General features: G+C 39.1%; 1 protein-coding gene across 2 annotated transcripts in view; it reads right to left on the reverse strand.

Annotated features, from left to right (window-relative positions):
- Positions 1 to 1,337: 1,337 nt before the first annotated feature.
- The window catches only part of Pdlim5 (PDZ and LIM domain 5), a 147,783-nt gene continuing 122,318 nt past the window's right edge, over positions 1,338 to 26,802 (reverse strand). For both annotated transcript variants that reach the window (XM_050160152.1, XM_050160151.1), the window contains exons 9-13: positions 21,533 to 21,707; positions 10,223 to 10,403; positions 8,332 to 8,452; positions 6,226 to 6,341; positions 1,338 to 4,217 (exon numbers count right to left, since the gene is read on the reverse strand). In XM_050160152.1, the coding sequence (XP_050016109.1) occupies positions 4,128 to 4,217; positions 6,226 to 6,341; positions 8,332 to 8,452; positions 10,223 to 10,403; positions 21,533 to 21,707 (683 nt within the window). In that variant the 3' untranslated portion in view covers positions 1,338 to 4,127. The remainder of the gene's footprint in view (positions 4,218 to 6,225; positions 6,342 to 8,331; positions 8,453 to 10,222; positions 10,404 to 21,532; positions 21,708 to 26,802) is intronic.

Below are 26,802 nucleotides of genomic sequence, written 5' to 3' on the forward strand. Positions count from 1 at the left end.
AAAATGTATAATCTTTTCAGACTCCGGCCACTCTGGGGCTCGGCACTGACTGAGTTAAGCCCTTTCATTCATACAGCCCAATGCCCCCGCAGCCTGCTATTCTGTTAGGTAGCCATGTGTCCGGTTCCTTTCCTCTGTTAAATTTTAAGTACTGCACAGGAACCATTTTCCCTGTGAGGCTCCCACACTTGGGATGAAACTTTCTCTGCGGAATTTTGGCACCCTATTAATTAGTGGTTATGAGTGGGAGCTGCTCTCTCTCAGCAACTCCTATTCTGCCATCAGTCAAGTGTGATTCTGTAATAAATTTCCACAAGGCAAACTATTTCTGGTAATTCTCCCTAATTAGCACCAGGCCCGCTAATAATACATAGTGCCTATGTGTTTCTGATATAACCAAGATCTTGTCTGCGAGAGTACTCAGAAAGGGAAACTGCCAAGCTAAATTAAGCTTTTGCTGGCAAAAGGATTTTTATATGTAGTTCAGTCAGAAAACCTTTGATAATCTTATATTGGGGACATGTGAGTAGAAAAGAGTGACTGGCGGGGAGGCTTGCTCTGGCTTCAGCACCGAAGGGGGGTTTATTGTGAACACACAGTTGAGACGTAAGCCTATAAATCTCGTACTGGATTACTGTTTCTTAACGAAGGAATGACAGATCTCTCATTCTGTCGGTGCATTTTAATGTGCAATGACGTGATTGACAGAAACCAAACAGCAGCTATTAAAATGTCAGATGTGGACTCGATGCCCTTAAAAGTTTGGCTTCTGGAGTTTAATATACTGTGGGCAAAATAGACTTGAGTTTCTCTCCCATTCCCAATGTACAGCCTGAAACGCAGACATCCCTTAATTTATACAGTTAGGAAAAAATACTCCTTCCAGCCACTAAACAAATGAGTAAAAGGTGAGTGAGCCTACCTACAATGACCAGTCAGCTAATGAGACTGAGCTGAGCTGTGCATAGCTGGCCCAGCCAAATGGAAAGAGCAGGGAATTTGCTCTCTGCCTACGATCCATGACATAACAAGGCATGATACTAGGTCATTCCAATGAGTCATTTCAGCAACAAACATATTTAAAGACAGCTTATCTACTAACTTATAAACATGTCTTTTATACATTATACATGCAAAGCACAAAAGGTGGATAATACAGTAAATGCAGTATTTTCAAATGACCTGTTTCTGGGTCACTGGGATTGGCCAATACCATGGCAGAGGCTCTTCGTGGGGCTATTCCATCTTCTCTGGTCCTGTGAGGAAGGAACGTGACTTCTGCACATGTTCACTTAAATGAAATCACATACCACCCAGAGAGAAAAAGCAGGCGTGTGTGTCACCATCATTGCAGGTGTTTATTGAGTACGTGCTCATGAAGGTATCACTATACAGATTAGATTTCTCGTGTGATTTTAGAAAATCAAAATTAGAAAACATATTCAAAAGCAAAGAGTAACTACATACAAAGTTAAAAATGCAAGGAAACAAAAGACAATGATTGACGGGTATGGCAAATTACACATTAAGTATCTATGGTTCCTTGAAAGAGTACATTTTGTTGTAGAGAATTTTAAATACGGTTTTATATCAATATTTGAAAGATAAATGATCACTTTTAATACTGTGGCCAAATAATTTGGCTTTAGTTTTACATGGAGAAGGTAACCCTACTAACAGGAAACACGGAGTGGCTATGAACAAAAGCGGAGGTTCCTATTTCAATAGGCAACAGCCGTCCAGAACAATTCGAGAAACAGTATCCATCCGGGCCCCTCGAAGTCTCAAAAATGAGAAATCGAATAAGGGACATTAAGAATTATACACTATTGTTTTCATCTGGAGCTTAGCAAGCAAACCTTCGAAATAAACATTTAGCACGAGAAAAACTCAATGTTCTATGTTGAAAATGTAATAATGAAAAAATGCTACCGACACAGAAGATTTATATGAGATACTCAGGGAGCCTGCCAGAAGAGTAAAGTGCTCTGCCAGGCACTAAAGAATCTATGCTGGTACACAAGGCACGCCGATCTCACTGCAGAAGGCTCTTCTGGTTGTGGTGAGAACTCATCTCCCAGGAGCCACTGTTTTAGGAACCCAAACGAAAGTTGCCGTACAACACGATAGGCAAAGCATAAAGACACAAGGCCAAACTAGCGAACCACACTACCATTCCAGAGAGTAAATTCAGAGAAATACGGCATTATAAAATGCAGTATTATATTTCACAAGTAACAGAGAAATAAAGGTTCAATAGAAGTGAAAACCTTAAGGAAAGGCAACTTTATAATAAATCCAAGTCAAAGAAAATTATTTGAATATGCAACTGCCAATGAGTTGTGAAATATTATCATGGCATAGCATCTAAAAGACAAAAACCCCATTCTTTTGTAGTGTAATGCCAAAGCCTGATATTCAGATGAGTCTGCTATCGGTCACTGGAGCAGCAACACGATCTAATGGGAACACTATGTTCCAGCACTGACTCCTACAAGCACAGGTGAGGAGGCCAGCTGGGCTGCTACTGGAGACACTTCCGGTTTACAACGTGTGCCACCCTTCCTGTTCATTTATCCCCCAGTTCGTTATTATCTGCATATAATATAAATTTATTAGACCATAAATTAGCAGCTTTCAGGACAGATACCTTGAAAGTTATGGGGGGTGGTTAAACAAATACTGTAGCCTATGGCCTCCTCCACACACAAGCACACACACGCACAGGTGCTCTTTAAAGACGGGGCAGCAAGAACTGGGTGCCCTATTTGAATTTTGAAAGCTCCCTGCTCCCAACAGATTTAGTTACAACTCAGCAGGATCATGGGCTTTCATTCACTGTAGAAACAAAGACAAAAATATCAAATGCCATGATTTGTTTTCTCACTGGGCAGTGAGCCACACTACTTTCCCGACTACAGTGCTCTGCCCAATCAAGGAGAACACATGACAGGACAATGGGAGCAATGGATCATGGTTCCCTGTACTTCCAAATTCAGAGAATAAAAGTTGCCTAACTCCATGATCACACAGTGAGAGGGGATTTACTTCCTACTGGTAGGAAAAAATCCCAGACAAACAAACAAAATCCCAGAACAACCCCAAATAAGCAAACAACAACAACAACAACAACAACAACAAAACAGTAACAACATTAACTTGGATCTTATCCTAATCCTCAATTGAAAAAAATTACCGGGCAAAGAGTTTCCAGATGGTCATTCAGTCAGTGACACAACTGTAAACACAAATCAGTTCATTATCTGAAAGGGGCAAGCGGTTCTTTTTTACTTCTCAATTGCTTTATTTTCCCAATTTCTAGCTCCTTTATCTTCTACCTACTCTCTTTAAAGAGAGAGAGAGAAAATTATTAGTCTAGCACTACTGAATTATCTTCACGTCAGCGTAAGAGATGAGAAACACTGCAGCCTAGCCCAGGCGATGAGCCACACACAGTGCAAACAAACTTCCCCATCTGAAGACATCAGCATCTGTGACCTGTAAACAACATGGCAGCCTTGGGAAGAACACAGGAGACCACAGCAGCTCTTATTGCATAACAAACTATGATCAAAAACTTCCTTGGGCTGTCTTACTAAGAGGACCAATGATAAGACCAAAGCATGTACACATACTAAAAAAAAGATAGCATGGTCCTACTCATAAAGTTTATTTAAACTCCTACTTACTATTTTAAAGATAAAATGAGTTTATTAAACAATTATTCTTATTAATAAAGTCTAAGGCACTTATATTGCCCTCTGTGGATTCTCATAGTTACAAGGAAAGAAAGTATCACTTCAGCATAGAGGCTAGAGTTTGTAATTCTAAAATGTAATCCTTTGCTAATTTATTCTAAGAAGAGTTTGGTAGTCAGGAAATTGATTTTTATAAAGGCTACTTCATGGGCAGAAAATACAGGCTAGTCATAATAAACCCCGAACTGTCTGTGACTTTCTGAAGCCAAACATTTTCTCACAGACTGGGGTTTTAAGGTTGGAGTTTATCCATTCAGAGTTATTATTATTTTATAACTCCATATAAATATTAAAACTAAAAATTAAATGATAATTTTAATTTTCCCCCCTTTTCTTCCAAATTCTTCTCTTTTCTGGAACTGTTGATTTTCAAATGTTCACAGAATGAGCGTGTTTTTTGCAAAGAGGCTTGTCCTTCTTGGAGAAAAATGTCTGACCTTCCAAACTTTCACAACACACCTGCAAAAAAGAAGAGTTCCTTAAAAGAATGTCGTTATTTAAACCAAATCTCCCGGAGGGAAAGGACTGTCCCCAGTGAGTAAGATTACAAGCTCTGCGGATAGTCGTGTCAGACACCCTGACACGTCATGATTACTATGACATTTTATGTCATCTTGGAAAAGCTGTGTGATTTTTTTTTTCCTTTCTGGAACATAGTCTGGTTTATTCAAAACACTGATGATTGCTCTTCTTTACCGAGAGGGAAGCATTTAGTCCTAATGAAAACTTTAATACATCAAAGAGTCACACTAAGTATACAAATTCTAATCAATCTTTTAAATGTTTCCTCTTATAAAAAAATTAACGAATTAGAAAAGAAACAGCTCAACAGCTTTGTCAAGCATGACCAAACCCAATGTCAGTCTGTTCTCTTATATACTGGCCATAGATTATTTTTATCTTTTACTTGATTTCTTTTATTATGTGTATGAGTCTGAGTATGGTATGTGTATGAGAGTGGAGGTGCCTTGGGAAATGAGATGCAGTGAGAGCCCTGGTTGGGGGACTGATATGAGTGTTGGGACCCAAACTTGGGTCCTCTGCAAGAGCAGCAAGAGTTCTTAATCACTTAGCCATCTTTCCAGTCTAAATAGGCTGACTTTCATTTACTTTCTGGATAAAGCTATTCTTTGTGAAAGAACTGATTTAACTTGACTCTACAGTGAACATCTTGGGCAGTATCTGCCTGCTTGGTGGTTTTGTGGTCAGGCCATCCCCACTTTTCCCTTCATGTCATTTCTGCTATCTCGCAAATGACGACGTTCATGAGAAGGCTTTCCTGAGAAGGCAAATATGTAAAGTTGCTTTTTATAAGCTTTATGAAGTCTAAACGATGAATGAAGTAAAAGCAAGAAGTGTTCAAAGAAAATGTTTGGAGAAATCATTTGATTTCACTATTATCTACTCTTTTATAGAATGGGTATCAAACACTGTTAGATATATTACATCTAACAGCAGTAACAGATATCAAACACTAGAATGTAGCATTAATACTGAATATGAGCTTTATAAATGATCAAACTTATCTTAGGGTCAATGTTAATCTTTTGATCTGTCTGAATCATTAAAAATAAAACTCAGAAGGCCAGGTATAGTGATGCACACCTTTAGTCGCAGAACTCAGGAGGCAGAGGCAGGTGGATCACTATGAATTTAAGGTCAGCCTCATCACTGACATAGGGAGTTCCAGGTCTGCCGGAGCCACATAGTGAGACCAAGTCTCTAGTCTCCACAAGGAGCTGTTGGGGATAGCTCTGTCAACAAAGCACTTGAGTTTGAGCCCCAAAAGCCATGTACAAATTCTGGGTGTCACGGTACATGCACGCTTGTAATCCCAAGGCTGGAAAATTGAAGAAAAAAGGGTCCCCCTGGGACTATCTGGCCAGCCCATTTAGCCCAATTGGTAGGTTCTAGGCCCATGAGAAACCCTGCCTCAAAGGAGGGGCCAGGGTTCTGAAGGTGACTTGAAGTCCTTCAGTCTCTGTAATAATGTAAACACACGAACACACACATACACATACAAACACCAAAACAAATAAAATCAAAACCAAGATCATTAAAGTAGCAAGTGAAATAGGTAAAATTCTTTTGCATGTTCATTACCGTTTCAAAAAGAAAAGAAAATTCATGTGCTATTTCTCAGTCAGGAAAAAAAATTGAGACATCTTGCTGGCTATCTGGTTTTTTAGAATTTGTTTTCTATTTAAGAAATACTCAATGTGTGAAAAATAACTTAAACTGTTTAATAAAGGAATTTAAGAAGAGAACTCATATTAAAAACAAGGGCAAAAATCTTCTTAGAGATAAGAATGCATTAAAAATCATATTTTGTTTGGGGTAAGATCTTATTATATGCCATATATTGTCAAATCCAACTATGAAGAACATCAAAAAACACTGTTCATTTCTTTTGAGGAAAGGAAAGACCCAAGTGCTGTTACTTTGACCAGGACAGTAGTTGACTTACCGAGCATACAAAGCAAGTATCATGCCAGGTGTAGCCCAGAGCTTCAAGGAACATGTCGCCAGCTTCTATAGGGAATTCGCATCCACGGCATATTGTTCCAAAAAGAGCATAATAATCTGCATCAGGTTAGGAGAGAGATGTAATTTGTACACGGTAAAGCTTTGGAATGGCAGGTCACAGGAAACAGTGGTACAATGGGAGTTAAATGAGATATAAAGGCTAAGAATGAGGTGGAACTGAGGAACACAATACCCGCTGGGGGTGGGGCAGCTTGGTGGGGATTTCCTCACTGGACTGGATGGGAAACAGGACAGCTTTTGCCGAGGAACCACTGCCTTGCTTGGGATGTACATCCAGCATGGCAAACACTACTGTGAAATTTAGTTTTTTATTGTATATCTTGTGTTCCGTGTCTTTCTGTTTAAATGTCCAGATGCATGCACAGGAGACCGCTGTTCTGTGCAGTCGTCAGTACACTTAGAAGAAACTGTTAAGTATGAAGGCCCTGGAGGAGCCAGAAATAAAATCTTAGTCATGTTCAGAAATAATAAAGGGATAAGAAATGGGTTAAATCTAGTGTCAGAATGTAAAGACGCAGAAGATAAATCTGGCAAAGCAGCAAGGAGGACGGTTCTCATTCTAGTGGATGACATTTACAGGATACAAGCACAATCTGCTATTGTTGACGTTGCACCAATTACTCTGCAGCTGCTTTTGGGATGTCCAGACAAAGAGTGAGAGCAAGCTGGGTACACTGGAGAGAGGGAAGGAGACACTAATCTAACATCCACGGGATGTGGAACTGCCGGAATTATTTGTTAGGTTCTGTTTCGGAAGAACAGAGAGAGGAATCCTAGGTGTTTGGACAGTGGACAACGCAGCCGTCTCCTGAGATGGAAACACGACCAAGAACTAGTTGAAGATTAAGGGAAAAGAATAAAATATAGACCATGATTCCCCTCTGCTAGCAATGCATTCGTTTTCTGTCGTGATTTCTTAGAAGACATTAAGCATCATAGCCTAGATAGATGTTTATGTTTTTCAGTTAGTCATAATGTCTTACAAAGCTGCTAAAAAATTCACAAACCAGCCAATCAACTAATCAAATCCCAAGTCTCTCTTCAGAAAAAATAAGCTGTAGAACATGAGCTACTCTGAAGATGGTAGAAACTTTACAGTCAACTTATACTGCTAACAACACATGGGGTATTTTATTGGAGGTTCTGGGGCTTCCTGGTGAGCAATCTGGAACAGAGCCAAACCCTTCCTAACTAAGGGGTTAAGGGGACCGTGAAAACCAGAGTACTGAGCAAAGAGGTAAGTGATGCTGAACCAGCTGCAGACAAAGGCTGATGGTCTCTTTAACTTTACCACTGGGCAATAATCCCTTCTTCTAGGACCACACTTTGAATTTCAATCTAAAATAAGATTAAAACTCAACAGTGGGAATTCAGTTAATGGTAGTTAGTAGAGGCAAAATAAAGGAAAGCATGCTTTATATTTTGAAATAAGCAATATCTGAATAAGGAGTAATTGGTAAGAACGTTCACTTGCAAATGTGGCAAAGGGAAATGAAGTGCTGGGGTGTTCAGGTAGAACCTAAATCATTAGGAACATCTTTATTGGCGAGCAGTCTAAGCCACGATTACTTTCCTATTCAGAAAAGGTAGCAAATGGCTTCACTTTTTTTTTTTTATTCAAGGTTGTGGCTTTAAAAAGCAAAGCAATGACATTCAAATGTTAAACATTTCTCATGTCTACTTATAACCACGATGTATTCATTATTACAACAAGTGGCTTTAAGCTACATTTTGGGTGGAATTTATATCTATAATGATCGGAGATTCGAAAATATTTTTTCTACTGAGTAATGTTAATCTTCTTAATGTTCATGATGTTATCGATGACGTTGGAAATGTTTATGTTGACAAAGTCACGAACCGTTTTTATCCTTTTGTTTTGCTATATATTGAGTCATATGTAATGTGCAATGCCTCTAAAATAGTAAGGGAAACTTCATTGGCCTTCACTTCTCTTTCGGTTGTACAGAAACATAAACGATTTAGCTTTATACTTAATTAAGGCGCTAAAGGTTTATTATCTCACCGGTCTCACAGTATGGCTCTCCATCTTCCAAGTGGAAAACATTGTTTCGAATGGGTTTTCCACAGGCCACACACACAAAACAGGACACGTGCCAGGTTTGTTTCAAAGCATTGATGACTTCCTGTTATAGAAAGGCAGATGGATTTTTAAAGAAGATGACAATAAACGCACCCGTACCTACACTTACTGTTGTACCGCGCTAGCTTAACGTGGACACAGTATTTCATCTTTGTCTTGAACTTTCCATTAAAGAAATGAGAAACGTTGTGACAGATTCACACATCACCGAAAGCTCTTCAATATGTATGCTTTCCATAAATACAAAATAATCACTATTACTAAGCCTTCACGTGCAGTGACTAAGGGAAGGATCACATAAATGCTCGCTACAACACATTCTGCTTTCTTTCAAAGGGTGTCAGGATGCATTAACCTGAAAAACTTTCGTGGCATTATCTTGAAAATGTCATGAAGGAAGGGAAAGCATTTAAAAACCAAAACAAACCTAAACTCCAGTGCATTATGGAAGCAATAATGTAATCAGTTTAATCCAATCAGCTCATTGAGTGTTTAGCTTTTCGGAATCAGCTGTGGCTGCACTGTGCACTTACTCCATCGAGTAAAGTGTGAACCATAAAAGCAAGGATCCTAGCCCGCAATGTCCTCCTGGCTAAAGACTCCAAGACGCAAGGCTAGGAAGAGATTTTAATCAGTAAAAGGTTTGGGTTGTTAGTTTTTCGAGAATTATTTCAACAATTTGATTGAGAAGATGTAAAGCAACTGAAAAATAATTTCTGAAGAATATTTAATAACATGGAAATTCTTTCTTTCATTTCCTATAGTCTAATGGATTTTACAGTTCTTGATTTTTATTAATTATGCTCTAATCCACAGAATATGTTTATTCACTAAATAGTACTTTAATATACAGCTTACTAACTGATTATCTGTCAGCACTTAGGAGGAACAGGCTAGCCATTATATCCTTTATTACCAACACATTGTACAAATTAACAGCATAGAAATTGGTCAGGTGGCATATTTATAACTGTAACTATTTTTAAAGCTACTTAAGCATGTTCTCCATAATTCAAATTTTTCTACAGTTTCATTATTGCATTTTGAGATTAAGAGTAGTAGGTAGAATTCAGCAAAGCGATTCCAACTTGTATATGTTAAAGCCATGAACACTGGCTTCTTCTAAAATCAACCCCCCCCCCAACACTACTGGTCACCTATAGTAGACATCTGACTCTTCAATGTCACTGAAATTGGATGTTATATGACCTGAAGTGCATTTATTCATCCTTATTTCTTTCTTTTGCCAAAAAAGTATAGCTTGAAATGCTTTTCCTATCATATGTACTTCTATAACTGAAATCACAGTTTTAAACATTATAGTTATTCAAATAAAATATTATAAGCTTCATACTTTACAAATTTTATATATTTTATGAGATCAGTGTCCTGTGCTTGAACTCTGACAAGTAGGGAAAGGCTGCTCTTATAAAAGCTATGGAATTTAATTTACACCAGCGAAGGTGTCAGTCCTGCGAGCTCCTGTGTGTGGTCCTGGACGACCTCTTCATTCCTCAGCTAACAGGGTCCTGCTGAGGTAGCACACCCACAGTAAATTATTTTTCCCATAGTGGCTAGACTTTCACCAGACAAGCCAGCCCTCAGTAAGGGAAAACCAAAGACAACTAACCCCAGGAGTCTGATATACTTCCTTAGAGCTCCGTTTAGTTTTGTTTTATAAAAAACACAACTAAAGAAAGCAGAGGATTGATAAAACAAGAAGAAAATTAAAAGTAAAAATAATAAAAAGATTTATTATAAGAATCGGCATAGCTTTAGGATACACCAAAACAGAGAAGTTTCAAGCACTCACCCCAAGGATCTTCTTCTGGCACCGGCCACATTCAGGAGCAAAGAACTTTTCATAACATAGCTCGCAATACAGTGCTCCCTTCTCCTCAACAAACCCAATGTAGGCCATCGTGTTTTTGCAGTGAGCACAGTTAAATTCTTCTGGGTGCCAAGACTTCCCCAGAGCCACAAGGAAAGGACCCCTGCCAAGGGAAAGAGATCAACTTGACCCAAAGATGAAAGTGTTTGATGGTGGCCTGGAGAGAATCTCTTCTTACATATGTCTAGTTAACTGCTTGATTTCCTTCTTCAGCACCGGCATGGTGGAACTGGCAACCTGCACAGAGACTGAGTGATGACAAAGGGGAAGAGAAGCAAGAGTGCTCGGCAGACCCTCCACGCGAAGTAATCTCCTCCTCTTTTCCATTTGCTTGGGATTTGGGGGCACCTCTGACTGCATTACAGGGAGTCGTTTTGTATACATCATTATGACTGCCAAGGAGAAAGCTGAGATGGAGAAGCAGCATCCGAACAATACATGTTTAAGAGAGGAGCAAAACTGAAAAAACTTGGAGATGTTGATCCTTAAAAATAATGATTTCATGAGAGGCTTCAGCCTTTCTTCCCCACATATGATGTCATGTGCATGTTTCTCAACTTTAGTAAATGTTTCGAATTCAGCTTCTAATTTAATCACAGAATCTGAGTTGGACCTTATCAGTTGTTTGAAGCTAGTTGGGAGGCTTTTATTTCATTCAAATATGACTAATTAAAATTTTATTTGCATTAAGAGCATTCGATATGAGATCTACCCTCAAAATGTATTTAACTATGTATGATAATGCTACCAAACATCGGCTGATGTTCTACAGTAATCTCCAGAAGGCATTCATCATGCATGACTGAAGTTTTATATCCAACATTTACCAATCCCTCCTTCTCCTTCTCTAAATATGACAGAATTGAGAGTGAGGGAGGGACAAGATCTTACTTTGTAGCCTAAGCTGGCCTAAAACCGAATAGGTAGCCCTGGGTAGCTTCAAATTCATGATCCTCCTGCCTCAGCCTTCCAAGCACTTAGGATTATAGATATGAACTACACCATGGCCAGTTAAGACCGATTTTAATGTGTATTTTTACCAGGTAACAAACATTTATATAGAGATCTATCCCTTTAAATACTATAGCCATAAACTGGTAAGGCGTGCCTGGTTCACTAACAGGAACCCATTATGAAGCCTTATCTGGTTAGAAGCCTACGGAGATGAAGCAGACTAGCCTCTGTAACACACTTTTCAGTAACTACATCACACTAACTTTTATTCATGGAATGGCTTTACCTCCAAGGCACTTTTACACTTATTTAATTTGTTCATACAACATTCTTGTGAGATAGACCAGGGCATTATTATGAACTCAGTTCAACAGATGAAGAAAGAGTATTCGAAAGATATGCCAAACATCATAGCATTACAAAGCTAAGGGCTGGTGCTTCTATTTCCCAGTGTATTACTCTAGTCCACTGAGACTCTGCTTTCTCTCTCACTACTGTAAACCGACATCACAGGTCAACCACAGGCAATTGCAACTGTTAGCGAGCATGGAGCACTGGACGTCTAGGCAGAGTACTAACAAGATGCTACGGCAATGAACATCATGCAACGCAGCTTCTACCCTGTGAAAACACAAATCTGCATTTAATCGCTGTCTCATAGGGTATGGCTTCGTGAGCATGTAACTACGGATTTGGGGTGGGGAACAGGAGGAATCTGAGCGCTCCATGGCTGCCTGTCCTTGTCGGGAAGGTGAACTTCTGGTTCAGTGAGAGAGACTTTGTCTCAGAGCATGGCAGAGCACATCCAGTGTCTTTCTCTGGCTTCTGCATACCCATACATGAGTACATGCACCCACATACTCATGTACATACATGAACATACACACACGCACGCACATATGCAACCCAATTAAAAAAAAACTATTTGGTAATTGGTGATTGCTCCCCATCACCAAGTCTGGTACCAACATATCCAAATCCATGTACTAATTTTCTTCGCAAAATCACTAGTGTTAACTCAGACCCAGCCCTCAATTCTACAAGAGTCAGGCAGTATTGATGCAAATTGAACTTATTTTTTTCTGTGAAACATAAGAAAGTGTTCTCTAGTTTAATTTTTTCCTACCCTGATTATTAGGAATGTGATACTCTTTTGTACATGGGCTGGCAACAGTTGAAGTAATTAGTTTACTATTATTAAAATTTCAGGGTGACCAGGGGAGTACTCCAGGTACTATGGTTTTGCATGACTAGAAAGGAAGGCATCTGTTCATTATTTCTAAAAGAAAAGAAATAGCTGTCTGTCATCTATTGTGAACAAATATGTTACCTCCAGTCAGCCATCCCTCCGTTTGTGACTGCTTTATAAATACTGTCATTCCACAAACTCAATCAAGAAGTCACAGTCTCAAAGGTGAACAAAATTTTCTAAGTGCTCTAAGCTTTCCCAACAGCTAGGTATCTGGACTGTGTAGGTCAAAGAAACTTCCAGGATAAACTTATTGTGACTATAATGTAGGGTGCAGTAGGACTTTGGGGTTTATGTCACATTCTGTATGGATACTAAAACACATGTAAGCATTTTAAAAATGTTAGCCCGAGTTTTTCATTAGGGAACATCCTCACGTCATCACAGACTCAGTGGCCTTAAAGCCTGGATCCTTATCAGTTTTTAAAAGAAGTCAGTTCAACCTCAGACTCTGCATTCTTCAGAAATGTAAATACTGATGTGGGCTTGGGTTACAATGAAAGCTTTGACACTGGAGCACATCTACTAACCCCAAATAGCTGAGGAGGCTTCCCTGGTGGGGGGGGGGGCAGATGGGACACAGACATCTAATAACTGGGTAAGGAGCATGCAATCTGTTTCCTAGATTTTCTGAAGTATGTGTTATCACCAAATCAGAACCCAAGAGAACTGGATCTATGAATCACAGCACTTGACCAGACCTAGCCCTCTGAGAATCATTCTTTTATGAGCAATGTTTGGTGTGATACATTAGCCCATATAAACCGTTGCTATAGGAAGCAGCCTCATGATGTTCATCCCTGTTCTTCTGGGAGCTAATGAGAGGGTCCTCTTAGAGCACACAGAGTTAGGTTCACATGAGCTCTGTGAAAAATTTCCTACCAGATTTCTGCAACAAGCAGTTTGGACTCCCTTGAGTAATCATTTTATTTTTAAATCACATTAAGCAGTAGATTGCAAAAAAAAAAAAAAAAAAAAAAAAAAAAAAAAAAAAAAAAAAAAAAAAAAAAAAAAAAAAAAAAACAAACCAAACAGAAATCAAACGGGTGGCCTGATTACAGGTAACTCTGTGGGTGTGGGTCCTTATGATAATAGTGTCTATCTAAACACTTCTTTCACTCTGAATGGCCCTACCCATGATTTCACTCCTGTACCCCTTTGCAATTCAGAAGGCTAACATTTCATGTATTCCTTTTTGGTGCTTGTGACTGAGTGTTCTCATGTGTTTTGATGCAGCTATGTGCAGTATATGCATACTTATACATATGCATGCATGTGTGTTCAGAAGCATAAACCTGGCATCAGCTTTCTTTTTTGAGCACTATCCTCACTGCCCGTTGAAGTAAAATCTCTTGCTGAATTCTGAGCATGCCAATCCCAGCTAGTCTAGCTGGTTAGCTTGCCCTGGGGATCCCGTGCTTTTCTGTGGTTAGGGTTCTGAACTCAGGTCATCATGGTTTTGCACCAGTGCTTTTATTCATTAAACCATCTCTTCCTTACCACACTGCATATAATATATGGGTTTTTCGAGACAAGGTTTTTCTGTAGCTTTGGGGCCTGTCCTGGACTAGCTCTTGTAGACCAGGCTGGCCTTGAACTCACAAAGATCCACCTGCCTCTGCCTCCCAAGTACTGAGATTAAAGGTGTGTGTCACTGCCACCACCGCCTGGCCATCACACATATTCTTTAAAAGTTATTAAAAAATACCTTTTTGGCATGAAGCTTAACAATCAAAAATATAGTCTAGTCTATTAAAAGAAAAACTTTGAAATGTCTCATTGTTTTTTTTTTTTCAAACATGAGCAGTAAAGAGAATACTCAACAGGAGAGGACATGACTCTGTACCTTTAAAATATGAGGAGACAGTGGGTCTTGCTTTATCAGAGCTCCTTCCTCTAAGCCAGAACTAGAGGGAAAAAGCCAGCCTAACTAGATCCTCCTTGCTCCAGTGAAAGACAGCTTCCCCCAGTGCCCATGGGGTTATGTGTAGATTAAACAGCAAGCCCGCTTATGTAGAAGGAAATACTTCCTTCTGTGTGTCAGCAAACACTAATTTAACAAATTCATTAACAGCGGATTAACACTAAAGAAGTTCTTTCTCCAGATGGGATTAGGTTTCCACCTGTGAACTGGAATGACAAGCTTGGATAACTGCAAGGTGGAATTAAATATTCATCTCCCCTGACAGTACTCCACCCTCAGCCTTTACTAAAGACTTGTTGGCTGACAAAAGAAAGGAAGGGAAGAGTCAAGGCATCTGATTGGCTGAGAGGAATGGCTACTGCAAACAACTTTTCAACTCTGCTTGTCTTTTGCTCCCACCTCCTAAAGAAGGAAAGAAGCGGAGAAAAACAAAAACTTACAAATAGAAAGGGAAAAGAAACTGGCATCTCAAGGAGCACAACCTAGCAATCCGGATTATCTTACATATCAGCTCCGACTGCTTGCTTCCCCTGTTATTTAATCCACAGGCAGCCTCAGCAACAGAAATGAATCCATTACACTGAGGAAGAAAACATTAGAATTTGCCAACTTTCCCAAGATCATGTAGATAACCAATTACAAAGTTAGAATCGTGCAAAGCCCAGATGGTACAGATGGATCTACTGATGGCTGAATATATTTATGTAATTGTTACACCATCTTACAATTATAAAATGTACTTCTTTCTCTCTCACAACAATGTTCACTAATGTCCATTTCATCCCACTCCGGAGAGAAATAATGAAGGGGGATGGAGCAGAGCCAACTAAGTAGAGCCTTCAGAGAATCCATTGCATAGATTCTCACTTGCACACAATGCTAAGCCAGAGAGTTGACATGATCTGTTTGAGTAAGTGCTGAAGAGGCTGTGTGGATCCTCTCATAGAGAGTAGCAGGAATGCAAAACGGTATAGACACCATCCAAGGAAGTTTGGCAGTTCTAAAAACAAAGTTATTTATATGCTTTGTAAAACAAAACGAGTACCACTTGTTTGAATACGGTAATAATATATATTACCTATAATTACTAAAGCAATTATTGAATATGTAGATTAGTTTTGTTTGTTTCATTTACTTAATGAATAAAGTAGTTTTGAACTAGGAAAGAGAGATTTATAGAGATTCTGTGTTGGTGATGACTACAGTGCAAGGGCATAGCTGAAAGATTTCTTAGCAATGAACTCTGTTACCCTGGGTGAGAAATGATATTGTCTTGGATTAGAATGGCAGTAGGAACAGGGAGAAGTGAAACAGGAGAATAATTCAGACGGGACACACATGCACACACACACTCACATACACGGTAAATTTATCTGTACCAAACAGATTTGCAGACAAATCACATGAGGTCTGAGCAACGATGAGCAGGGATATTACTAACCAAGCTGGAGAAGACTGAGGAGAGAAGGTGTACAGATGTACACATGCCTGGAATACATGTTCCCATTGGATGTTAAATAAGACACTGCTACTATCATTAGATTATATAATCTGTACAAAGAATTCCTTTACTTGTCAACACTGAGAATTCAAAGGACATATGATCCTAGAAGGGCCTGACCTAGTCAGGGAGCTCTGTAGGAAAGTAAAGAAGGGCAGCACATGCTGAGAGGCTGGTGCCAAGGAAGAGGGGAATAGTCACATCAGCTGCCTAGGGTGGCAGCAGCTTCTAGGGGGTGAGCATCTCAGCCCTTCAGCGTTAGATACTGAATTCTGCAAGTAGTCACACTCCAAAGGAGCTTGGAAGAAGAGCCAGATCACCAGGTAACTGCACCTTGATTTCAGCCTGGTGAATTCTCACCAGAGACTCAGCTAAAACATATCTGCCACTCCTCCCAACTCACAGAAACAGTAGACATGTGTGGGTTGCTCTCAAAGTTCTGAATTCTATTATTTCTCATAAAACAATCTTAAACTGAAAAGAAAAGTTACTAAGTTAATAGGCTTTTTTTTTATTTTTCAGTGAATCAATTTTTGGTTTCACTGTTTTTTTCTGTTCTAATTCTCTCTCCATTACTTTCTTTTTTTAAAAAAAAATATATACTTTTTATTTTATGTGTAAGAATGTTTTGCCTGCACATATGTATGTAAACCAAGTACATGAATGGTACCCATGGAGGTTAGAAGAGGGTATCAGATACCTAGAAACTGGACTAATGGATGGTGTGAGCTACCATATGACTGCTAGAAATAGAACCCAGGTCCTCTGCAAGAGTAACAAGTACTCTTAACCACTGAGCCATCTCCAACCCTTCATTAATTTCTGCTTCAATCCTTGTTTCTCTTTTCTTCTGCTTAGTCTTCTGTTTAGTCTTCATTTTTTCTAATAACTCAGGATGGAAAGTTATACACCAGCCAATTTGAACTCTTTAAATATTAAAAATTCGCAAAACACCAATAGAGTTCTTGAGCAGTATTAACATTTAATAAACAGCTATATGATGATATTTTATTTGTAATCTAACAAATAAAGTGTGCCTGGAAATCAGAACGCAGAGCTCAGCCACTAGTAAGTCACAGACGCCAGGTAGTGGTGGCACACACCTTTAATCCCAGTACTTGGGAGACAGAGGCAGACTGATCTCTGTGAGTTGAAGGTTACCCTGGGCTATATGAGATTGAGCCAATCTAAAAGAGAAACAGATGCAGGTGGTGGTAGCTCATACCTTTAATTCCAGTACTTGGGAGTCAACATACCTTTAATCCCAGCACTAGGGAGGTGGAGACAGGAAGGGATATGGCTGGCCAGAGAGCGAATAAGACGGGAAAAGACAGGAGCTCAAGGCATTCAGTCTGAGGATTCCTAGAGACAGGCTCATTCTTGGCCATTTTGGTCTGAAGATTTCGTAGAGGTAAGAACCCTAGTGGCTGGCTACTCTGCTTCTCTGATCTTCAGAGCTTTGTTTGTTACAGCACAAACAAAATATCACCCCACAGCTGGCTTTATTATTACCTTGCTTAACTTTGTTTGATCCTAATTTTATAGTTCTAAACTTTTGTCATGTATGTAGGCATTCTCCCAGACAGTGGTTGTTACAGACACGAAGAAAATGGAGTTAGATAAATAGCATCAATAGAAAATGTAATCACTAGCTGGTAACAAACATTTAGGTAAAATACTTTGCACAACATCTGGAATATTTAAGAACTCACTAAGCACTGCCATCCAAACAGGATCTTAATGGTGACATTGTATTGCAAATATAGATGCTAGACTCTTCCGTTCTTTTCATTTTTTTTTCTGTATAGTGAACAATAAAATCTTGGTTTATATCTTGCCTATAAATCTTGGTCAATGTTTTCAATTGTTTTCTTAAATTCAGCAGCTGATACATTAAGCCAGCAAACCTTTTATTTTCAAATAAAATCTGAACCAGAAGGGACAATAAAAAAGACCTATAAATAAAGGAGTGGAAAAGAGTTCAGAGATTGAAATGGATGGTGCAGTAGGCAAAAGGCTCTCCTTATGAAAGTGCTTGAAAATCACTGTGCAAAACATCTCAGTAAAACAAAAATTCCTTTTCCCTACAGAATAAACAAGGAGTTGGTTGAAGGTGGTTCTGGTGCTGTGGTGCAGGAAAGATGGAATAACAGTAACATGACTACCATTCAATACTGACATTCTCTACCTAGGACAAAATCCAAGCATCACGTATTCCCGACTCCTTCAAAAAGTTGTTAAGACACTAAACACGAGCAGCTCCATTAACCCCGTGCAACACAAATAGCAACCGATTTTAATGACGCAATATGTTACATTCAGGAAGTAAGCTGGGTCCTTCATATGCCTGTTGCTCCACCAGGAAACAGAACCTGGCCTGGCCTCCACTAGTCACCTTCCGCATACGCAGCTATTGTACTCAGTCGATACAGTCACAGGCATGAGAGCGAAAAACTGTTAGTTCCATCCTACTTGAATTTGAAATGTTCTATCACAAAATGAAAGCTTCAGAAATTTTTCTAAATATTATATTTCTAAATATTATATCTTATGCATTTGTAATTAGTCAAAGTATATGCCTTTAAGTATGAGTTAAGGGGTAACACCCATAAACTTCTCAAGATTCAAATAAACACAAAAACTTAAATATTAAAACAAAATGAAAAATCAAGTATGGGTAAGTATGCCTTATGAAGACAATGACTTCAGTTGCTAACATCAGATCTTTTACATTTTCTGAAGGCAACTAACTCTTCTAAAACATAACTAATGGAAAACTAACAACATAAACTCAACTTTACACTTCCCAGTTTGCCAGGGTATAATATTATGCCTACAACTGCAGCTCATTTTAAAAACAGGTGTCCCAGATAATGTCACTTGATCCAACACCTTCTTGCTTTGGTAAGTAATACTGACACCGAGGGCAAGAACTGGATTTATGCTTTGACCAAGGCCTCTGAGCCGACTGCAGGGTATGCAAGCTGCTGTAGCACTTGAGCACCAGGCAAATGTGCTATGTTAATTGTTGTTACATGATCTTGACATGAGCTAATCCCCACCCCTGTTCACTTCCTTAGTAATTGAAGCTCCAATGCTTAAACGATACCAAGAGCTGGATCGTACAGAACAATGTAAAATTGAGCAGATGGGGGAACAGTTAGTGATGGCCATTCATCTCATTGGCTGAATACATATTTATTCCCTAAAACTGAATGTCTGTACATCAAAGCATCTCAGTCTACCACTAAATCTGGAACTAAGGCAAGGAAGAATGGTGCATGACGCTTCTGCTTTGAGTGTCCTATTTTTGCCATATTAAAAAGAGACACTAAAAGCTGGGTTATAGGAGAGGACTGAAGTTGATAATCAGCCATGAATTAGCAGCTGACAAGCTCTGAGACTCTAGCTTATTATGCAGCAGCTTACAGCAGCACACAAAAACGGCGATTTCTGTTTCCACAAAGGATGTCATAATTCAGGATACCATATCACTTAGCGCCAGTATGGGTAACCACAGTAAGGAAACTTGCAGAACCATGTTTCATGTCAGAGTTTCTATTTATTAACATTAAATCTAAAAATTTAAATAAGTGCAAGTAGTAATTAAAATCACTGTTTTACTAATTAGAATAAAGCAGTGTTACACTAGATTTTATATAGATTCTTTCTGTGAAATAGAAACTCTACAGAAATTTGCAGAAAAATGGCTAACCAATTAAAACCAAGTTGACTGAACTCTGAGTCATGCCCCAGTTCTTTAAATACTTAATTTACTCAATGCCTTCTGCTCAGTGTATGCTGCCCTAGACTGGAGACCTCCACTGCTCTGGTCCTCTTCTTCAGAATCATTATTACTACCATTGTGGCTATTTGATAATTCTTTTTACAAAAAAAATAATTAAAATACTGTTAATTACATTATTTATTCCCTTTCCTTTCCTCCCTTTTACCCCTCCTTTTACCCCTCCTATGTCCTGTTCCCCTCACTTTCTCACAAATTCATGACCTCTTTTTATACACACACACACACACACGCACACACAGTTTGTTTAGTGTTGCTTATATGTATATGATTTCAGGGGCTGACCATTTGGTATTGGATAACCAATTAGGGGGTCATCTCTAAGGACTTAAGAACTAATTCCCCCTCGTTTAGCCTTCATGACTTAGCTACAATTCTTTGTCTAAAGTTGGAGCTTGTGAAATTTCCCTCTTCTATGTTAGCATGTCTGCTGGTGTCATTGTTCAAACGTTCTTAGTAGTTACATTTTTATGAAGAAGATATAATTACAATTTACATGAAAAACAATTAAAAATCTATTCTTTTTCTATAAGACTTGGTTTTTGTGTGCATGTTTTAAAAGTTTAAACTGCACTGGGCAAGGTGGTTCACAAGTAGAATCGTACCTCGTCACCATGAGTCTGAGGCCGGTTTAGAGGACATGATAAGCTCTAGGCTGGAGTGAAAGCCTGTGCTAGAACCGCTCTTTGCCTTTCCCTAAGAATCTATAAGCTAGAAGACTAATTAATAGTGGTTATGTTAGCCGGTAGCTTTGGGGCTTTTCCTTTCTGTTTTTTGTACATTTTTAAATTGTCACACGTGAACATCTTTAAAATAGAAGTATGAATCTATTTTAACCTTGAGCTATGTACTGAGTTCTCGACATGGTATCCAATTACTGAAAGGTTAAGAGGAATATTTATTTGTACTTTGTGTTTAAATCACTGGAGCATCCTACCTTCCATATTGAAAGGGACCTAGAAATATAATGCTAGACAATATTAATGTAACAGGAAAGGGGGAAATGTCAGTTTTAAGCTTCTTTGCCTTTATAGGCCCCATTGTTTCAACTGTTTCAAAACAGGACAGTTTAAAAAGAAGAGAATGTAAGCAATAATTTCAAGCAACTACTTTTACTGCCAACAAGGCAACTCACAAAGAGGCAACAGGGTCTTTCTGGTGAGATGTCTGCACCAGCATTCGCATACACACCTCATAACATTTTAAAGGCCACTCATAAGAATGCTGAGATTTAATAAGCTCTGCTACAATATGATTAAAAGATCTCTGGGCATTTCCCTCTTTTTGGAATTTAAGAGACAATAAAATAGATTTGGAAGGAAATACTCTAAAGACAGAGGTGCTAACCCATTCTAATACTTACGGTGCCTGCGAAGAGATACAAAGGTCTACAATCACGGATTCTTCTCCAGGGCTCAAAGTTCTTTCTTTCGCGTTACAAGTCATTTTCCAAGTAAATGAAAGCCTTCATTTGTATAATTTGTAGAATAATAAGGCTGAGATAAATGATCTCAGAGTCCCTTCAAGCCTTACAATTTTAATATTTCTGAACGACTACTATATTAATGACTATTTTTCTAGATCTGGTAGAAATGAATAACTGACACAATCAATATTTTAGTTTTATTTTTAGGGAGCCTGGGGTTACTTTTCTTTAAAATTGATATGGTTATATACTTTAATCCTACCAGGGTTTTAGCAAGAATTTTTTACTAATAAAATTATACACATTAAAGACCATTAAAAAACAACCACATTGGTATTAAGTGTTTTTGAAGAAAACTTCAAAACTGACTGACCTGATGACTTGATTGCAGTGGGCACACATGGGAGTTCGCTTGCCTGCTGGAATGTGCTCGGCTCTCTGCACCAGCGTGTCTTGGTCACTTGGCTGGGGCGGCCCCGCAGCTGAGTTCACAGGTACCCCTGTACCTGAAGAAGTCACGCTGTTTGTAATTCTTGCAGTAGAAGGCACTAGAAGTTAAATACAAGAGAAGCAGAATGTGAACAAGCCGAATATGAACTTTTCAATAATAACAAATTACTGGCTATCCACTGATATTGTAGTTAAACAGGTGAACAGAGAATATAAAGCCAAGGATTAGCACACAATATGAGTGACAGCCAGGGTGTGAATCTACTTCTTTCTTACTTTTACAAGGAGATATGGTAAGGTAACTATCATAGGTGACATATTTCTTTCCATCTAGATATGTCTGCTCACCTGAACTAATTAAGCTTAGTTCAAAATAGACCACAGACATATAAGAAACTTCTTTATGTTCAGTGTGTTGAGGATAAAGAGCTCACTCTATTCTCTTCCAGTGTGTATTTCTCAAGATCACATCATCTGTTACCAGGCATGTAGCTAGTCACCCAGGACCATCCCCATCCTTCCTGAACAGTTCTGGTAAAAAACAGTTCTAGATTTCATTAACTTTGCCTCCGCTTCTCTGTTCCTACAGTGCTTCCTATTGAGGTCCCAAATGTTTGCTTTCTGGAGCAGCTGCCAAAATGACTCATCTCCCTTATAGCCATTTTCCCAATGACCACTGAAGATTGTAATGCTGGAAACCACAACTCTGTAAAGGGTTGCGGGAGTCTCCCTGCTCTCTGACCAGTGAATGTAGCTCATGTCTCCCGTTCTGTACACAAGTCCTTCCTGTGACATCCTCCTCAATGTCAATTTTCACCACTCCGCCTTCACCGAGTGCTGTAGCAATACTAAACTGCCTCGCTTTTTCTTTCACATATCATCTTCTATGCACAGGCTGTCTTTGCTCCCAGGAATGCCATTGTTTTCTATCCTTCTCCTTGTTTGCATAGCAACTACCATGTATGATGTAAGGCTCAACTCCTCTGTGAACTATTTCAGACCCACATCTACCATGGTCCCTTCGGCATAACAGATCAAATGTTTGTCTCCTAGGACCCCATAATTTTCCATGAATGCCTTAATTATTCTACTAAAGCTTCTGTGTATCTTCTTCAACATAGCACATTCTCAAGAACCCTTAATTCTCTTCGCCAACAAATACAATCTCTGACATGAATGAATAGATCAATCAATGCATGAATAAGCCCAATAGGTCTGAAACCAACGGAGAGGCCTTCTCTTCACCTACAAGCAATTAAAGTCTAATGTGCTAGAAAAGACGCACATTTAAATACGGTTTAAAGGGAACAACTTAAATGAGAAGCATGTGCATATAATACAAAACCAATATTGCGTGAAGCCTATATTCTTCTATGCCCACACAAGTGGACAACACCTATTAAAGGTGTGACTAGAACTGTGTAATATTAAGTAAGACAGCTATAAGGATGCTTCTCCTTTGTCGGAATAAAAGCTGTTTGCAAGGATTTGCAATTACAGATGCGGAAGCCCTGCACTTCTACGGTACTGTGTGTGTTGCTTGCTCTATGAAACAGAGTTTTCAACACTAGAGAACTTGACAGGGTTGGGAATGGGTTTCCACTCTCTTTGGCTTGCATATTCTCTTAAAGAATGGGACATTCCTGTCATATGCATTCACACATCTTCTTCCTTGGTACTTCATTTACTCTCACAGTATACTCCTACCTCGCCTCTATGGCTCTTCAGTTTCTGTGTGCAGGTTTGTTATCACCCGAAACTCTGGGAAGCGTTTTCCATGCTCAATCTGAAAGTCTTTACATTTAAAGCATATAAATGGGTCTCCTCTTGGGCACATTACAGCTTTTCCTGAGAACCCCTCTTTTAAAAATCTCCCATGTAGGCGGGCACAGAGGGCAGGCATTCTGCCTCCCATACCCCTAATGTGTCAAGCTCAGACTCTAGTAACTGTTTCATAGAAACTGTTTTCGAGTCAATCCACCTGCCTCCCTTATCCAAACTGTACCTGTACCCTAACCTTTTTTCTTTTCTTTTCTTTTTTTTTTTTTGGTTTTTCGAGGCAGGGTTTCTCTGTGGTTTTGGAGCCTGTCCTGGAACTAGCTCTTGTAGACCAGGCTGGTCTCGCACTCACAGAGATCCGCCTGCCTCTGCCTCTCAAGTGCTGGGTAACATTTGAATTCCTGAAGTCTAAACAAGTTTCGTCACTATTCCAGCAGCAATCTGTGACTTCTTCCATTTCCCCAATTCTTGTGACACATGCTCAGTCGTGTACACACACACACACACACACACACACACACACAGAGTTCAGGTTCCTTTCAGAAAACCATATTGGACCCCATCTCTGTAACCTTCAGCCAATGAAATGTCCAGTAAGTGTTACTTACTTTACCTTGCCCTATTGTGCAAGATCATACCTACTTTACTCTCTTCTCCAAAGTCTCTCCTGACCACTGTAGGAGAAGTGCTCTCGTTCTCTTTAAAATCTATCGCACCTTGCCTGGAGAATTCACAAACGATTTGTCAAACTCCTGTTAATATCTTCTCTTCTCCAAGACAATTAGTTTCTTAAAATGGGTACAAAATATATACTCTTTTTTTTTTTTGCCAATAGAAAACTGCCTCAAGGATAGAAAGCGAAAAGACAATTAAACGGAAGAGAAAAGGTCACAGTTCACTTTGTTGTTTCTGCCCTAAAACTATACAGAAAGCTATTTCTCAAATGTGGATTAGGGTTAGGGTTTCAAATGGGGAATTTACTAATTGGAAAATCTGGAAATCAGACCTCAAAGAGAATGAAACCCTTTCATCTACTGTATCACATTATCTATGCATAAGCCCTAAAGTACTGAGTCATCTGAACACTTTAAAGCAATCAACGAGTACAAAAATTCTCAAACAGCCACTGTAGAATGGGACATAACCCATCTGGCGCAGGCCTCAAGAAGGCACTAACTTATTTATATGAGAAGCAGCTTTAATCACAAGCCATGTGGCCATATCTTAAATACAAATAAGAAGGCTCCAAATCCTACTGCTTTTTGTTAGTCTCATGCACACCATCTTGGTGTGCAGGAAATTCTCACACCCGTTTGCTGCCGTGTGCTAACACACTGGCTGTCACACAAAGCTATGCAGTCTCGGTAACAACCAAGCCCTGAGCAGTTCCAAGGCAGACTTAACAATGTGGATAAAATACTGTTTCTCCAGACTGAGTCTCACACTCCTCCAGTGCGGGAGCCTGACATCTGAGCAATGACGAGCCATCCTATGGCTCGAGGCAGGATGAGGTGTAGGAGCATGAGGCACTGGGTGACAGAGACTGTAAAAAGTGAGTCCTATTCGCGTGGTAATTACTGCACCATCTCAGAAAAAGTCTTCCATGGAGACCACGGTTCAAACGTAATGAACACACTGGAAAAATGAGCTACCTTGATGACAATTTACTTACCTATAACTGTTTTTCTTTCCTTGTACTTTATAGTAAGACCATCACATAGGAACAGGGAGTCAGATCCATTTCACAGTGTGGAAATATCAGCCACAAGTCAGCACAATGCCACAACCAGAGCCCTGGGAAGTGGGCTCCACTTTAGACTAGATTTCTTCTTCAATGTTAATCCTGAACAATCTTCATTAAATCTGGATTCTTTTTGGAAGATCTCTACCTGACTAGAACTTTGCTTAAAGTATTTTCCTTTTATAATAAACATATTTCAGCAAAACTCTCAGCTAATCACTGAGAATGTCTCTTTCATGAACTAAAATTGCGACCTGAGGTTTTCAAGGGTTATAAATGACGCAAATCCATATTTGGTCTTCCTTTCTGCTTTACAGGACTTGGGGTCTACAGAGAATACCACCAAATGAGTTAGACAGGTATTAGATAATGTATCAGTATACTGGATGGCTCTCAGAATATACAAAAGGATTTGTTAAATTAGACAAAATACACAGAATGAAAAGTAATTGAATTGATAGTTAGAAAAATATTTGTCATGATGTATCTCTTTTAATGTATGACTTCTTACATCTCCCCATTTCTTACCATATACACTCTTGCACACACACACACACACACACACACACACACACACAACCATCCACACATCTATGGACTTTTGTTTATGTTGAGAAGTTAAAAGGAATAGAGAAGAACAGGACTGTTTCATCATTACAGTGTCGCTGTTAGTACTTAGCAGATCAAGAATGCAGACAAAAAGGATAGTGATTGCCCAAGGACATGGAATTAAGCAACTGGTCCATGAACTATTCAGCATTGAGCATTCTACTGGGCTTACCAGTATGAACAGGAACTACTTCATGAAGTTTAAAGAAGGCCATGGACCAGTAAATAACCATAAAACTGTAGTTCCTTATAAAAATCGTGTAATATTTTATTTTCACTGTCAGAAGAACGAGGTTGATATTGAAAATGTTAATGAATATGAATGTTTCCAGATAGGAAAAGAGACAGGTATCCACCGCTCCACAAAACAGAAGTCAAATATGAGTTATGATGTGAAAAACAACTGCTTGAATGGCAAGGGCTATTCTTACTAGAAATACAGAGGCTAATCAGGGCTCATATAAATAACTGGTCCTTATTGAAGTGACACTCTTCCACTCCTGGGGAGAGAAAGACTTGTAATTCAACAGTGGAGTATGTTCTCAAAGGTATGCCACACATAGAATTTTACACATAGAAATTGGGAACACACGTGCATGTAATTGTGGACAGCGAGTCTTACTCCTCTGCCCCTTCTCCAACCATCTTAAACAGATGGTGGCCACGAGAAAATGCACAGGGTCTGTGCATTTTTTTTTCTATCAAGCTCCTTATGTTGAAAGCATAAATAGCAGTCTACTTTTCATAATCCAGGCATGAAATCATACCCAGCAAAAATGGGAAACGTTAAGCTAAAGATCTAAGATCAGAGGACATTCTGGGGTTTGTGTAATTTTTATTAAATGGAATAAAAGACTTGCTTAATTCAATGATTAGGAGCTAAATTGGACAGATTACACTATTCTCATCTATCTCAGCAGGGGAGAATGCTGGCATGTATGCCATGAAGAATTGAAACAGGTGCATATAAGGCTAAGTATCAAGTGTCCACAGCTCCATGAGGACAGGTTCTTCCATTAGTACCACCCTTTCAACTCTAAGAACTCAGATTAAACTGGATCTAG

Source organism: Alexandromys fortis, unplaced genomic scaffold (genome assembly GCF_014885135.2).
Source record: "Alexandromys fortis isolate MF-2015 unplaced genomic scaffold, M_Fortis_MF-2015_v1.1 scaffold_124, whole genome shotgun sequence".
Taxonomy (NCBI): Eukaryota; Metazoa; Chordata; class Mammalia; order Rodentia; family Cricetidae; genus Alexandromys; species Alexandromys fortis.